Below are 14,921 nucleotides of genomic sequence, written 5' to 3' on the forward strand. Positions count from 1 at the left end.
ATAATGATTATAAGTAGATTGCGTTGAATGTATTTATAAATTATGTTTGAATAAAGGAAAAATATAATTTTACTTTACTTTATAGTAGTTTACTTTGTAGCTTACACACATACACATAGACACACGATATATTAACATATAACTATTATATATATATATATATATATATATATATATATTCAATAATTTATATAAAATAATATAATTCGTTCTTTTACAAACTTTGTACGAAAGAAAAAGAAGATAATAACCTTATTTTATTAAATTAATACGAATTATTAAAACAATTTGAAGGATAAGTAAGAAGATAAATAAAGTGTTTAAGAAATATCTCTTACTATTTACTTCACAAACTTACAATAAATATTAACTGCTAAAAAAACAAACTTTCGTATTAACTACTAAAAGACTCCGGCACTACTTTAGCAATGCGATGAATCCTTTTATACTGACACTTAAGTAACGTTGTGTAAAATTATAAACTTCATATGCAAATATTTTTATCTGTTTGCTGATAATTTCTTTTGACGCACTATCAATACATACGGATGATGCTGTTACTTTAACAAACATTCTGCTATACAAGGTGTTCTAAAAAAGTATGTCAAAAATTTAAAGAGATATTCTTCACACCTGAAAGATGAAGAAATGTTATATAGACATAGGTGTGGAAATGAATGTGGAAATTCAGGAATTATGTTGAAAATACTATTAGCTGTATTACTTACACAAGGAAAAATTTAGGATTAATTATTGTAGATGACGACAATCGTTTAATTAGGCTTATTTACATTTGGTTTTATTTTAAGAGCATTTTTGAACGTAAATCGATGCGTCGACGTGTCACCACTTGTATTCAGAAAAATGGGGAACATTTTCAACATTTATTGTAACATACTCAAGATTTCATTAAATCATATCTTTCAGGTGTGAGGAATATCTCTTTAAATTTTTGACATAACTTTTTAGAACACCCTATATATATATATAATTTTTTCATAATTAAATATGCTGAATAATTATTTTGACTACTATCTCATATCTTTAAGAATTACGAAAAAAAATTTATATATATACTCTTACATAAGATTTTCTTTCATATATATTATAGACTATTATTTGATAGAAAAATGATGAAGCACGATGAGAATTCGATTTAAAGGACAAAAACATCTTGATTTAATGACAGTTTTTGTTAAATCGACAGAATTGATTGCCTTCATATATTTCAGTCAACATAAAGATTAATAGTTGAATAATCATGATTGATTGATTGCAATTGTGAGGAAAAAAATAGTAAATTATCAGGAAAGAGCATAAAAAGATGAAAAATATGAGTTTTACATTCACATTTATATATTTGCATCATTATTCCAATGAGTCTGCTAAAAATCTTTTGTAAATCGAAAATTACAAAAAGTATGATTCTAGAAAATGCAATATCTTTTAACACAAAAATTGAACAGTGGACAGTCCTTGCTAAGACCCAAGAACTTTTGTAAACATTAACACCAATGACAAAATACGTAGGAAGAACTGTTCGCGAAAAACTTGCCAAAAGTGAACTTATTATGGAAATGTTGATGAACGTTTATAAAAAAGATAGTGTTTCTGGTATTCGTGCTCTATTGAAGCAAAAAATAGAAACCAAAGAAATGGAAAAATTACAAGCTCATTCTATACAAAATATTATCAATTATTTCACTGACACCAAAAAATAAAATAATTTTGTTGTTATTTATAAGATAATTTAAAAACTGCTTTAAATATATGATAATATACGATATATACGATAATATTAAATATACGATAATATTTATAAATATATTTATATATGTATAAATTTGATTTGTTTTTTAATTTTTCTCAGCATTACTCTACCATTAAAAAAAAGTTCAAATGTCCGCAATTTCAAACTTCAGAGTATGTCAAAATTGAAATTCGGGAATTAAAATTATGTACATAATTTTAATTCGTGAATTTTAATTCAGGAATTACAATTATGTACATAATGGAAATTCGTGATTGGTGGCAACCCTGCACGGACCCTGTTACGTTCGATATCGCGGCGTTAAATCTTGTGTTATGTATTATACATAATGATAATGCGAGGATTAAAATTATGTACATAATGGAAATTCGAGGATTAAAATTATGTGCATAATTTTAATTCGTGAAGTTTAATTCAGAAATTAAAATTATGTACATAATAGAAATTCGGGAATTAAAATTATGTGCATAATTTTAATTCGTGAATTTTAATTCGGTAATTGAAATTATGTACATAATAAAAATTCGGGAATTAAAATTATGTCCATAATTTTTATTCCCGAAAAATATTTATGTTATAACATAAAATAAATTTAAAATTAATATTTTGTCTAGACATAATTTGAATTCTGCATTTTCAATTATGTTATAGCTAAATAATAACTTGATGAATTATAAATATATCTAGACATAATAATAATTCCTTTTTCTTGAGTATTATTTTAATGTGCTAGAATTTTTATGATAATATTAAATAGCAAAACGGCGTGCCATAAATGTGTGTATATTTATCATATTACAAATTATTTAATTAATTAATCATTTGGCTTTATATTAAGTTAAAGTAAAGTTTAAAAACAATATCTACAAACAAATTCTACGATGGATGAGCTATGAGCAATTAGAAAATAAGTGCGTATTATAAGAATAAATTAGCATCAAAAATTAATAAAATTAATGTTGTTAATTAATAATTGTTGGGTGTCCTTTATTTAATAAATTAGACAAAATCTTTACAAAAAAATCCTTTCTTGAAGACCTCTTCTTTTTTTAATTAATATTTCAATATATTTTCGCAATAGATGTAAAGCATAAGTTCGAAAGAACTTATTAAAATTATTTAATTTAATTAATTTAATTTAATTATTTAATTTAATTTATTTAATTTAATTTCCTAGCTCATCCATTTTAAGGCAACGGATGTATCTACAATTTACAATCTACATCTACATCTGCAATCTCTACGAATCCGTTGCCTTAAAGTTAAATAAAAGTTTTTTTCACTCACCGTCACTGATGTGCAATAGCGGAGTTGTTGTTATCAAAGTTAGTTGTCTGTAACATACAAATATAAAATTTATTTATAATAATGCTCACAAAATGCAATTAATATTTAAAACAATTTTTATCGCACGAAATTTTATATCCAATGTGTAAAATAATAAGCAGAAACACGCATGGAAAAATTTTATAAATTTTTGAAACTGTTTTTTAAATAGAAAATTTTATATGACTTTTATAAAAATCTTTCTCTTTAATTCATTTAAATAATAAGATCAAATTATTGTTTATATTCAAGTTAACGATTTGTAATAATTAATATATAAATAATATTCACCATCAGATTGTTCCGCCGGATGCCTCTCCTAGGCCTGCTCCTCCTTTCAGATTATCAGAGTTGTTGCATCGATCTATAACAAACAAAAAAAGATTCCAATGTATCAGCGTTCAAAATAATTAATATTTTAAAAATTATTTTATACATTGAATGTTATATTCGATGCATATAATAATAGCAGATTAATATAATAATTCTATAAAAGGATTGTTAGAAATAATATAATCGACCAAAACTAGCCAGAAAGTTTTTGTTTATTACGACGTTTCGATCATGGTTGTAGTCTTTTAAAGTAAGATTAAATGACAGATATAAATATATAATCATAGTGTTGTAAAATGCACAAGTCACATTTGCACGATCATTACATCTTAATAAATTTAAAATCGAGAGATAAAAACGATGTGTTGGTGTGAGATTTCGTCAACGAACTCATTTGATCTTATTTACTTGAAAAGGACCACAACCATATGATCGAAACGTCGTAATAAATAAACAAAAAATTTCTGGCTAATTTGGATCGATTATATTATTTCCAACGATCCTTTGATTAATTGACTAACGATATTAAGATAATTTATGTTACAATTCTACAAATTTTAAAAAACATTACTAATAATTCTCTTATAACCTTATAAAAGCTTACACCTCTATAAAATTATAGCTTTAATTTAAAAATCTTTTTCTTTAATTCTGCCTTAATTAAATATAAATAAAAAAATATAAATAAAAACATCAAATTAATTGTTGCGATTAATTGTTTAATTTAAATTAATTTAAATTATAATAAATATATATAATATTTGATATATAATTACAAATAAATAAATTGCTTACCAGAAAGGTGCTCTACCCGATGCCTCCCCGAGGCCTCCTCCTCCTCTCATGTTGTTGGCGCGCGATACTTTTAACGACACTTCCACACTCGCGAGCGATATTTTTATCGCTATTTTCGTTATTTTACGCTCGATACTGAACGGCACTCCCGCACTATTTCGATGCGATTAAAAATTTTATATTTGATGCGCGATGTATATACTTAATATGTATATACCTTTAACGCACTCCTTAATACATATTAATATATACCTAACGCGACGCGTTGACGGCGCCGATGACGCGAAAGGGTACTTAGCTTCCCATTCAGGCACCTTAAGATTTATCATAAATTGAAAAATTTAAGATAAATCTTAAGGCACCATCCAAGTACTAAGCCCTCCCACCGCGACAAGGTGTACCCCATGGGAGGGTTATATTATATTATATATAATTTTATATATAATATAATATATAATAAATTTTGTAATATATTATATAAATTTTAATTCGCAATAAACATCCGCTCAACTTGACAGCTGGGCTCAGATTCTCTGACAATCGTTGTTTAACAACATTGTTGACAACACGCGCGGAAATGATCTTCTTCCGTCGACAGACTTCCCGCCGAAAGAATTCAACGGATGAGGAATACATTCAGCGGGACAGGACGCAACAATATAATAAATAATGATAAATAATTTATATTAATGACTTACATCATATCTTATTGATCCATCCATTTCCAAAACCTCCTTTTTTCTTTTGCTTTCTTCGCTTTTTCCTCGTGGCACTTCAACCTCGTTGCACTCATTTGAATTCTTTGCACTTACACTCATTCGCGAAAAGTTTCTCGTTGAACGTGTAATTGTGTTTAGAGAAAGAATTTGATAATATATGAAACGTCTCACATCAATATTTCACTGCTCAAGAGTCACTGAGCGAATGATTGTAAGTCAGAAATATTACCGCGGTACTGTTTATATGGCCAAGGGTGACTATGGGTAGAAAGAATTTGATAATATGTGAAACGTCTCACACGTCACTACTCAAAGTCACTGTGTGAACGACAATATAAAGCCATGTAACATATTAACAATAGCGCGATACTGTTTATTAAGGTCGAACACGGTTATTGATAATTCTCTCGTTGTCGAAATATTTTCTGTAATATAAAATATTCGTGCGCGGAATATTAAATCATAGAAGTATTTTAATTTATTGATTAAGATTAATCGATTATTTATTAAACCATTCATCTTGAAGTCTTTCGTTATGCTAATTATTTGTATCTATAATTCGATTGTTTTACTTTTCTCGCAATCTCCCCCCCAATTATATTTAGATTGTCAAGAATTTGTGTAGAATAATAAACTAACACGGATGGAATATATTTGTGACTCTAAGTATTAAAATAATAATTATTTTTCGTAAAGATTGCAATCATCGAGGTAATTATTTAATATGTTGAATTCCTATCATTTTATCGATTCTCGATTAAATTGTATATTGTTTAATTAACAAGAACTGAGAATATTTAAAGCATTGGAAATATATTTAATTCTAATATTATTAAAGAAATATTATAATAAGCATCGATGATCAAAAGATCATAATATATTTAATTCTCTTGTCCCCTTTCATATATCCCCTGTTTCAATTTTTATTCGCAGTAATGAATGATTACGATTCGATAAAGATTTATCGTTGCGATACATTAATATTTATAACAAATTATGTTTTGATACTAATCGTAATCGTGTTTAGTACAAAAATTACAATATACGAAGCGTTTCTCATCACTACTTTATTACTCGAGAGTTACCGTGCGAATGATAACAAAGCCGTGATATGTATAGCGCGCATACGTCGCCAAGGCCAAACATGATATTATTGATAATTCTCTGCCGAAATATTTTACGTACCACATATACACGCGGAATTTTAAATTATAAAGGTATATTTTATTTTAAATTAATTATTAAATGATCGATGTATCCCTTTGTTATGATGATTTGAATTTATTCAATTGTTTTACCACGCTTCTTCGAAGTCCAATTTTATAATAATTTAGTTTTGCATTTTATAATTCTGACTTAGAGCAAGCTAAATAAATGAATAAATAAATAAATGATGTTGAAAGAAGAAAAAAAAGACGCATAAATAAATAAATAACTAATAGCGTGAAAAGAGAAAACATACTAATATTTGTATATAATAAATAATTATTAAATTATTATTAAATATATAATAATTATATTATAATCCCAGGTAGAACATAAAACTCATAATGACATCATTATGACATCACCTAAAAGTTATTTTAGAAAAATCATAATGATCTCATTTGATATACTTTTGGCAATGTTTTGGTGACTTATTAATACTATTTTTTATATATATTACGCAATTACTTGTTTATTTAATTATTCATGTATATTTTAATTATATTTAAGCAACATAATCTTTTTAAAATTATATAATGCGATTATTGAACTGAAAAATTTATGGTTCTTTTTGTCATCTTTAACTCATTTTTTAATAATTTTTGTTTAGCTGTTTAACTTTTAAGTGATAAAATCATGACGTCATAATGATGTCATGAGTTTCATGTTCTACCTGGGTTTGTTATGCTAATGATTTGAATTTATTCGATTATTTTATCGCGCTTTTCCAAAGTCAAATTTTATAATATTTAATTTTGCATTTTAAAAGACTGACTTAGAGCAAGCTAAATAAATGAATAAATAAATAAATGATGTTGAGAGAAGAAAAAAAACGCATAAATAAATAAATAACTAATAGCGTGAAAAGAGAAAACATACTAATATTTTTATATAATAAATAATAATTATTAATTATATTATTTATATTTTTATTTATATTATTTATATCATCAGAGAGACACATATGTTACCCTTTGAGAACATTCGTGGACTCGTCGGGTTCAATCGTTCCGGGATAATTTACTAGACGTTATTGACTCATAGCCATTCTTTTGTAGAATGTAACCATATGTTCTTCAGAAGAATGACTGATTGGTCAAAAAAAATAACGTCTAGTGAACTATCCCAGAGCGATTGAAATCCACGAATATTCTCAAAAAAGGGTAACATATGTGCCTCTGTGGTGACATAAATAATATAAATAAAAATATAAATAATTTAATTAATAATAATTATTACTTTATTGATTAATAATAATTATTAATCCCGACAAATCGAAAACGCTATCAGTCTTCTCTGTGCTGGAAAGTTCCCAGATCACACCAACCTAACTACAGATTAATTCCCTAGGGGTTGCCTAAGGATTTTTCGCGCCGGACAGTTGACCAGCCTGACATTTTTCGCGGCAACGCGCGGGATCGCGAGTGACGCACCGCAAACAATCGAGAAGCTGCGCGTTCGCAACAAAAGGAGCAATTTTCGGCGAGCTGTAATATCGGGGAGGATTTTTTGGACGTGGTTTAACGAGGCCTTATGTGAGTATCCGTTATCCTTATCACGAATGCGCCATAAGCGCGGGTAAATCGCGTTGTCTTCGCGCGATTGCACGCGAAGTCACGAGTACCGGTAAACTCGACGCCGCCACCGCTTTCATCTCCGCCATTTTGCATCCGAACCGCCGATTGTGATTAATCGTGCGAACACGCGAAGTCCTTCTCCGGTCTTGGGAGAATCACGCAATTTGGATCTCTCGCTTGTGAATGATCTCAATATGATATAAACATCATGAGCAAGCATGTACGATTACACTTGCCAACCTGCCTCGAATAGCCCTTTTTTTCCTTCCATACGATTACACTTGCCAACCTGCCTCGAATAGCCCTTTTTTTCCTTCCATTTTCTATATTTTTTTACTATTGGGAATATATCCGATTTAATTATTATTCATAATAAGAAAACCTATTCTAATTGCATATATATATATATATATTTATGTTATATTACTGTAAGTTAAGTAATTGATGGTAGCCCTTTGGTAGAGAAAGCGAGAGAGAGTTTTCTGTAGGTTACTTTATCACGTTTGTACGAATTCAGAAATTCTATATTTTTGTTTTTTATTATATCTTCCTAAATGACTTTCCAGGGAAAAAAAAGAATTAATAAAACTTATTTAATCCTCATATTTACAGTGTATAACGAGCCATAATGAGCAAGGTCAAGGAGTCTCCTCCGACGGATAATGAGACAGAGGAGGAATTCAGCGTGGAAAAAGTTTTAGATAGAAGAGTCGTGAAGGGAAAGGTATGTAAGATTTCTGTCGTTTAGACCTTGTAAGATAAGATTTATTTTAAATAGATATTTCTCTCTGGATTGTAGGTGGAGTATTTCCTGAAATGGAAAGGATATTCAAATGATGAGAACACCTGGGAGCCTGAGGAAAATTTAGATTGCCCCGATTTAATCGCTCAGTTCGAGGAGCAACGGAAAAAGAAGGAGGCGGCGGCGTCAGGAAAACGACACGAAGAGAAAGAGCAGAAGAAACGAAAAAGTGCCAGCACACCGACACCTACTCCGGCTAAAAAGAAGTCAGTAGTAGAGGAGAAGAAGGCGGAAGGTAAAGGAGGGAAGCATCGAAAATTCTATGAAATTTGTGGTTTTTATTTTTATTTTTTTTTATTATACTCTTTCTTTCCTTTTGTTTTTTTGCTTTTTATAAGAAATTAAAGCCACTGTTTATTTTAATGAATAATTATTGAATTTAATTTTTAATGAATAATTGTTGAATTTAATTTTTTTAACTGCAAATATTCATGTTACAGGATTTGATAGAAACTTGGAACCCGAACGTATCATTGGCGCGACAGATTCCAGCGGCGAACTGATGTTTTTAATGAAGTGGAAGGGAACGGATGATGCAGATTTAGTACCTGCTCGCATCGCCAACGAAAAGTGCCCACAAATTGTCATTAAATTTTACGAGGAACGACTTACGTGGCACAGCCCTACTCATGATGAGGAAAACTCTACCAAACCTGATCCAGAGTAGCGTCCAGCTTACAGATACATATATACAGCTCGCTTTAGGATATATCACATTTAACGTTTTTTAAATACGTGTAATAAAATAACTGAACAACTTGCAAGTTTATCTATTGTCATTGCACACATTGCAAATAAAATATAGATTTATCATTTTTTTTAAAAAAACTTTGGAGAGTTATAAGCGAGCTGGCACTGTCCTGTTGTACATGTATTGATTAGAATGGACAATTTTTATCTATATGAAAGACCTATTTTCCCTTACAGTTTTTCTCTAATTTCTCATTTTATCTATATTGCTGTTAACGATATTAAAGTAAAAAAAAGTGTTGCCTGAATTGCTATTATTATACTATATATATTATATCTATATATATTATACTGTATATATTATAATATATATTATAATTAATATCTATATATATTATACTATATATAATTATTTGCACTATATTTTACGCTCATTAGTTGATAATTTCTTTAGATTTTAAACATTTTGTTGAAGATTTGGAGGCTAAATAGGTAATTTGTATAGATATTAAATATTGTGTTTAATGTTTAATGTGCAGAAAAAAAGCAGCACTTTAAATTCATGTTTAAAAGACTATCGCTTAAAAACTCCCGTGAGAATATTTTTAATGTGTATATATACATATTCACAAAAGTTTTTTTTTTAATATTTCAAGAAAAATTACATATTAGTAAATATTATTAGTAAATAGTGACAGTCAATTATAAAGCACACAATCAATTATAAAGTAATATTCTCTTGAATTAATTTTTTTCTAAATGTTCTGCATTTTTCTTGTATTACAGTATTTTATATAAACATAAATTGAAAAAAAATCGCATATTTATCGTTTGTCTGAAAGTTTAAAATGTGCACATCTGGTTAACGTACATCAATTGTAACAGAAAGTCATATTTTTCAATGAAAATAAGTTGTCAAGAAAAATTGTCAAAGAATTATGATTTAGTTTTATATAATTTACATAATATTTTTTAATATTTCTTAATTAAAAATCCCTTGGATATAATGATCTAATATTATTGTTTAAAGACGACTTAATCTTAAAATATCGCATTCTATTATTTGAATTATTTGAATCATGATTAATCATATCAAAAATTATATTAATGAAAACAGAACATTTGTATTATGAAATGTAATGGCGAAATCATATCAATGTTATATATTATTGTATGTAAATATATATATATATATATATATATATATATATATTTATATATATTTATATATATTATATATACATTAATTTTATATATATATATATATATATATATATATATATATGTATAATATCATATATTGTATATATGTAATAATATATAACAATATATAACAATAATATATATAGTAATGATTAATACTATATATATTATGATCTTGCCTAAAAATTTTACAAAAAGATAAAAGTGCAACTAATGATGCAAATAATTGAATAAGTGTTCATCGTTCTCTCAGATTGTTCTATATCTTGATCATAATATCGATTTAGAATAATATCGATTTAGAATAATCGGAAAAAAGAGGTTTATTGTAAACGAATGTAAACGAAATTATCTCTATAAAACGTGTTTATTATATATTTATCTTTTGGATTTTTTAGCCTGTTTATTATTAAATTGGGCAGCTTTTCGCTTATTCTTACTAAATGATCCTTTTAATCGTTGATGCCGTTTTGTTTCCCAATCTATTTGTTTGACGCTAGCACCGTCGCTGCTGTTAAAAGTATTACTACCACCGTGCTTTCCTTTGGTTCTGCTTTGCTCTTCCAGCATCTCGGCGAATTTCTCTGCCGACATGAATATATCACTGTCAATTCCTCTTCCCTTTTTCTTCCCTTTGCTCATCGAATTTTTCATCAATTTTTTATTTAAACCAGAAATTAGTTCATCATCTAAGATCCCTCCATCATCGGAATCGTTAAATTCTATATCGCTCAAATCTTCCTCATTATCCATTTCTCCAAAATCAATATCGCTTAAATCTTGCTCGTCATCCGCGATATCGTCTTTAAGATCTTCTGATATATCATCATTATCGCTAATATCATCCTGATCATCACTATCCTCATCATTATTATCGTCAAAATCTTTATTTCTCTTGTCTTCTAAAAATAATAAAAATAATTATAAAGAAAGAATAAAAATAATTTCTATAATTATCTATATTATTAATTGTCTATTTCTTTTGTTTTCTTTTAAAGAAGCTTTATTATTAGCTTTATTTTAAAAAAGATTAATTTAATATAAATTAATATTAATATGATTTAATATAAATTTTTTAAAATTCATGATTTAAATAAATTAATATAAATATAAAGACAAAAAAGTATATTTTATATGATGTATAATATTACTTTTCTTCTTCCCAGGTACGATATTTGCCGCAATATCCAAATCGTCAAAATCTTGACCGCTACCCATATGATCCAGCATATCATTAAATTCCTCGCTATTAACGCTTTCCACGTCTTCATTATCATCCTCATTTTCTCGTTTGACACGCTGCTTCATCTCGTTTCTCCTCTTTAGATATCGATAGAGAAATACCTCATCCACTGGTATTCGCTCTTCTGCTTCGTTGAGATATGCCATGCTATCAACGGGCAAAGAGCGTATCCCTTTAGGTGTGTATCCGGCGCGTTGTGCCAAGGGGTCGTTCTTCCTCTGCACCCTTTTGTCATCCAGCTTCTTCGGATTTTTAAAGACGTATCGATCCAAGAATCGAATCAATGTCAGATCCTCCAGCGGATCGCCCGTGTACGTAATCAGTTCTCCTAAAAATAGAAAAAAGAAATTCACAAATAACCATCGCATATATCAAATAAAAATTACACAAAATTGATTTGTTTAAAATAAATAATATTAATAATATTAATATTATTATTAATATTAATATTATTTATTTTAATATTAATATTAATATTATTTATTTTAATATTAATATTATTAATATTCATATTAATATTATTTATTTTAAAATAAATAATATTAAAAAATAATATTATTAATATTAATATTAATATTACTTATTTTAATATTAATAATATTAATATTAATAATATTAATATGACTTATTTTAATATTAATAATATTAATAATATTAATATTACTTATTTTAATATTAATAATATTAATATTATTAATATCAATATTATTAATATTCATATTAATATTATTTATTGTAATATTAATAATATTAATATTAAAATAAATAATATTAATATTAATAAATTTATGTTAAAATTCACCACACCTTGAAGAATTTGATTTGCGAATAAAGCGACACTCGGATGAAAATGTCTGGACAATGCTTGGAGTTCAGTGTTAAATCCTGTAATTGCTCCCGCATAAAGAGGATTACGACAGAAAGGATCGTATGCCTTCATATTTTCCATGTCAACTTTTATGTCCGGCTCTTCCTTTATATCAGGCCTCGTTTCTGATGTGTCGTCCGCGCCAATCGTAACATTTGATAACACAATGGAGTTTTCCTTTTTCGATTTTTCTACTATACAAACCTCCTCTACATCGGATGGACTATCGTTCAACTCGCATACGTCGTTTTCGATTTTAACAGATTTTTGTGGCTCGAGCAACAGATGTTTTAGATCCTTGCGTTGAAGAATTTTTGAAACGATATACAGAATAGCGCATGCCATATTTGCAGAAAAGTAGAATGTAATTTGCAAGATTCTTTTAATGAAAGCATGTAAACGTATTATGCTTTGATCTTTCCGAAGAACTCGATACAACAAATTCAGGAATATCGCACGTTTGTTTGCTATTCCTATCTGTCGATCAAATAACTTTCTATAAAAGGCTGAATAAAATCTGTTTGCCTGTGATTCGTCCTTGCCTATAATCTGAAAAAAAAAACAAAAAAACAAATGTTTATAATATAATAATATTTTTAATATAAATGATTTAATATCAATTAATTAATATAAATGATTTTTTTAAATATAATATAAATTTAATTTAATATAAATTAATATTAATATGATTTAATATAAATTTTTTAATATAAATGATTTAAATAAATTAATATAAATATAATTTATATTAAATATGATTTAATATAAATTAATTAATATAAATGATTTAATGTAACTTAATTAATATAAATGATTTAATATAAATTAATATTAATATGATTTAATATAAATTTTTTAATTTTTAAATTTTTTAATATACATGATTTAAATAAATTAATATAAATATAATTTATATTAAATATGATTTAACAAAATTATAATATTAATTAATATAATTAAAATTAATTAATATAAATGATTTAATATAAATTAATATTAATATAATTTATATCAAATATGATTTAATATAAATTAATTGAAAATACAAAGATAAGCTATTCAATGATCACAACAAATACTATTCAATGGTACTTACTTGATGCAGTAAATTAAGTGCATTTAGAGAAACATTAAAGGATCCAAGATGTACTACTTTATAGACAGAATCGATGTGCTCGTTTAATATTTTCGAGTCTATTTTGGCAAAAGGATACGCTCTATTAACACCCATTAGAATCGCTGCCATCATCCTACTATCAGGTTCTCCTTTCTTCAAACATGCTTTAAAAAATGCAAAATACACTTCTATCAACGTAGCAGCTATTACATCGTTATTCTTATCCAGAGCAAATTGCGTCAGCAGACATATAGCGTAATATTGAGTACGCTGGCCCACATTTTTCCTAAACAGCAATTTTTCAATTTCACGCAGAATTACAAGTTTCATATTTGGATGCTCGTACAATAACTTATTGATGCAAAATACAGCCTTAGATGCAACTTTGCTCTGTGGATCGCCAATTTTATTCACAAGCAGCTCTAACAACTTGTGTTCCTGCTCAGCATTGCCTATCAACAGATCTGTCATCGCGGATATAGCTTTCTCACGATTTGTGTCTACTGTGTCGGAAGCTACCATAGACAAATTCAATACAAAGGACTCGTATTGCTGGCGAAGCTGATCCTCAAAGTACCAATGCGCCAGCAGCCTATTTCTGGAGGCATTCGTCTTGACGATGGAGTCTGATTCGTTTCCTTTATCGAGCTTATCTAGGTCCTGTTCTTCCAACTTCAACAACCTAAATTTGGGATGTAACAGATCAGTCAGGAAGAGCTCCTTCAGAGACATAATGACCATGCCGCACTGGTTGTGCTTCGCTCCTCGCACTTGGGACACCAGAGACACCAGGCGAGCCAAGGTATACTTTGGATTATCCTGCACCAAGACTATGCTGGCTGCTATTTTATCCGAGGTAGTACCTAAATTATGATTGAAAAAATTTTTTAATATTATAATTTTTTTTTAATATCATATTGTTTTTTTAATACTATAATTTTTACTTCATATTAAAACTTCTTATGAAATAAATATAATACCTTGCTGCAACGCCGTCCTCAGCCACTTCATCTCCGAGTTAAGCGACCTGGAGTGTTTCGACTGAAAAGCCGCGGTCTCCGCCTCCAGATATCTTTTTCCCTCATCTTTCAGACGCAACACGTCGACTTCCGACACGGAATGTTTGCAAGGTTGTTCTGTTTTCTGGTATTCTTGGTACCATTTCTGCTTGTCGCCAGCGAGTATATCGTCAAATTCTCTCCTCATCTTTTCACGTGATAATTCGTGTAAGCAGAAAGAGCGGCCATTTAAGGGAGATCTATCTTACCTAT

General features: G+C 28.0%; 2 protein-coding genes across 4 annotated transcripts; one reads left to right on the forward strand and one right to left on the reverse strand.

Annotated features, from left to right (window-relative positions):
• The first annotated feature begins 7,541 nt into the window (after positions 1 to 7,541).
• Positions 7,542 to 9,500, forward strand: LOC105254883 (chromobox protein homolog 1). Of its 3 annotated transcripts, none has more exons than XM_011263846.3 (4): positions 7,542 to 7,685; positions 8,340 to 8,451; positions 8,527 to 8,773; positions 8,970 to 9,499. In XM_011263846.3, the coding sequence occupies exons 2-4, from the start codon at positions 8,356 to 8,358 to the stop codon at positions 9,194 to 9,196; spliced, it is 570 nt and encodes a 189-aa protein (XP_011262148.1). In that variant the 5' UTR covers positions 7,542 to 7,685; positions 8,340 to 8,355; the 3' UTR covers positions 9,197 to 9,499. The 3 variants fall into 3 exon arrangements, with proteins under 3 accessions (XP_011262148.1, XP_011262149.1, XP_025265919.1); XM_011263847.3 differs by having other exon boundaries at positions 8,527 to 8,764; positions 8,970 to 9,488; XM_025410134.1 differs by lacking the exon at positions 7,542 to 7,685 and adding an exon at positions 7,829 to 7,947 and having other exon boundaries at positions 8,970 to 9,500.
• A 1,230-nt stretch (positions 9,501 to 10,730) lies between these two features.
• LOC105254884 (CCAAT/enhancer-binding protein zeta) lies at positions 10,731 to 14,907 on the reverse strand. The gene is made up of 5 exons (XM_011263848.3): positions 14,631 to 14,907; positions 13,630 to 14,513; positions 12,473 to 13,082; positions 11,574 to 11,993; positions 10,731 to 11,324 (listed from the first exon to the last, which is right to left on the reverse strand). The coding sequence occupies exons 1-5, from the start codon at positions 14,854 to 14,856 to the stop codon at positions 10,801 to 10,803; spliced, it is 2,664 nt and encodes an 887-aa protein (XP_011262150.1). The 5' UTR covers positions 14,857 to 14,907; the 3' UTR covers positions 10,731 to 10,800.
• Between the last annotated feature and the right edge of the window lie 14 nt (positions 14,908 to 14,921).

Source organism: Camponotus floridanus, unplaced genomic scaffold, assembly GCF_003227725.1.
Source record: "Camponotus floridanus strain SB8 unplaced genomic scaffold, Cflo_v7.5 scaffold3, whole genome shotgun sequence".
NCBI classification, from domain to species: Eukaryota; Metazoa; Arthropoda; class Insecta; order Hymenoptera; family Formicidae; genus Camponotus; species Camponotus floridanus.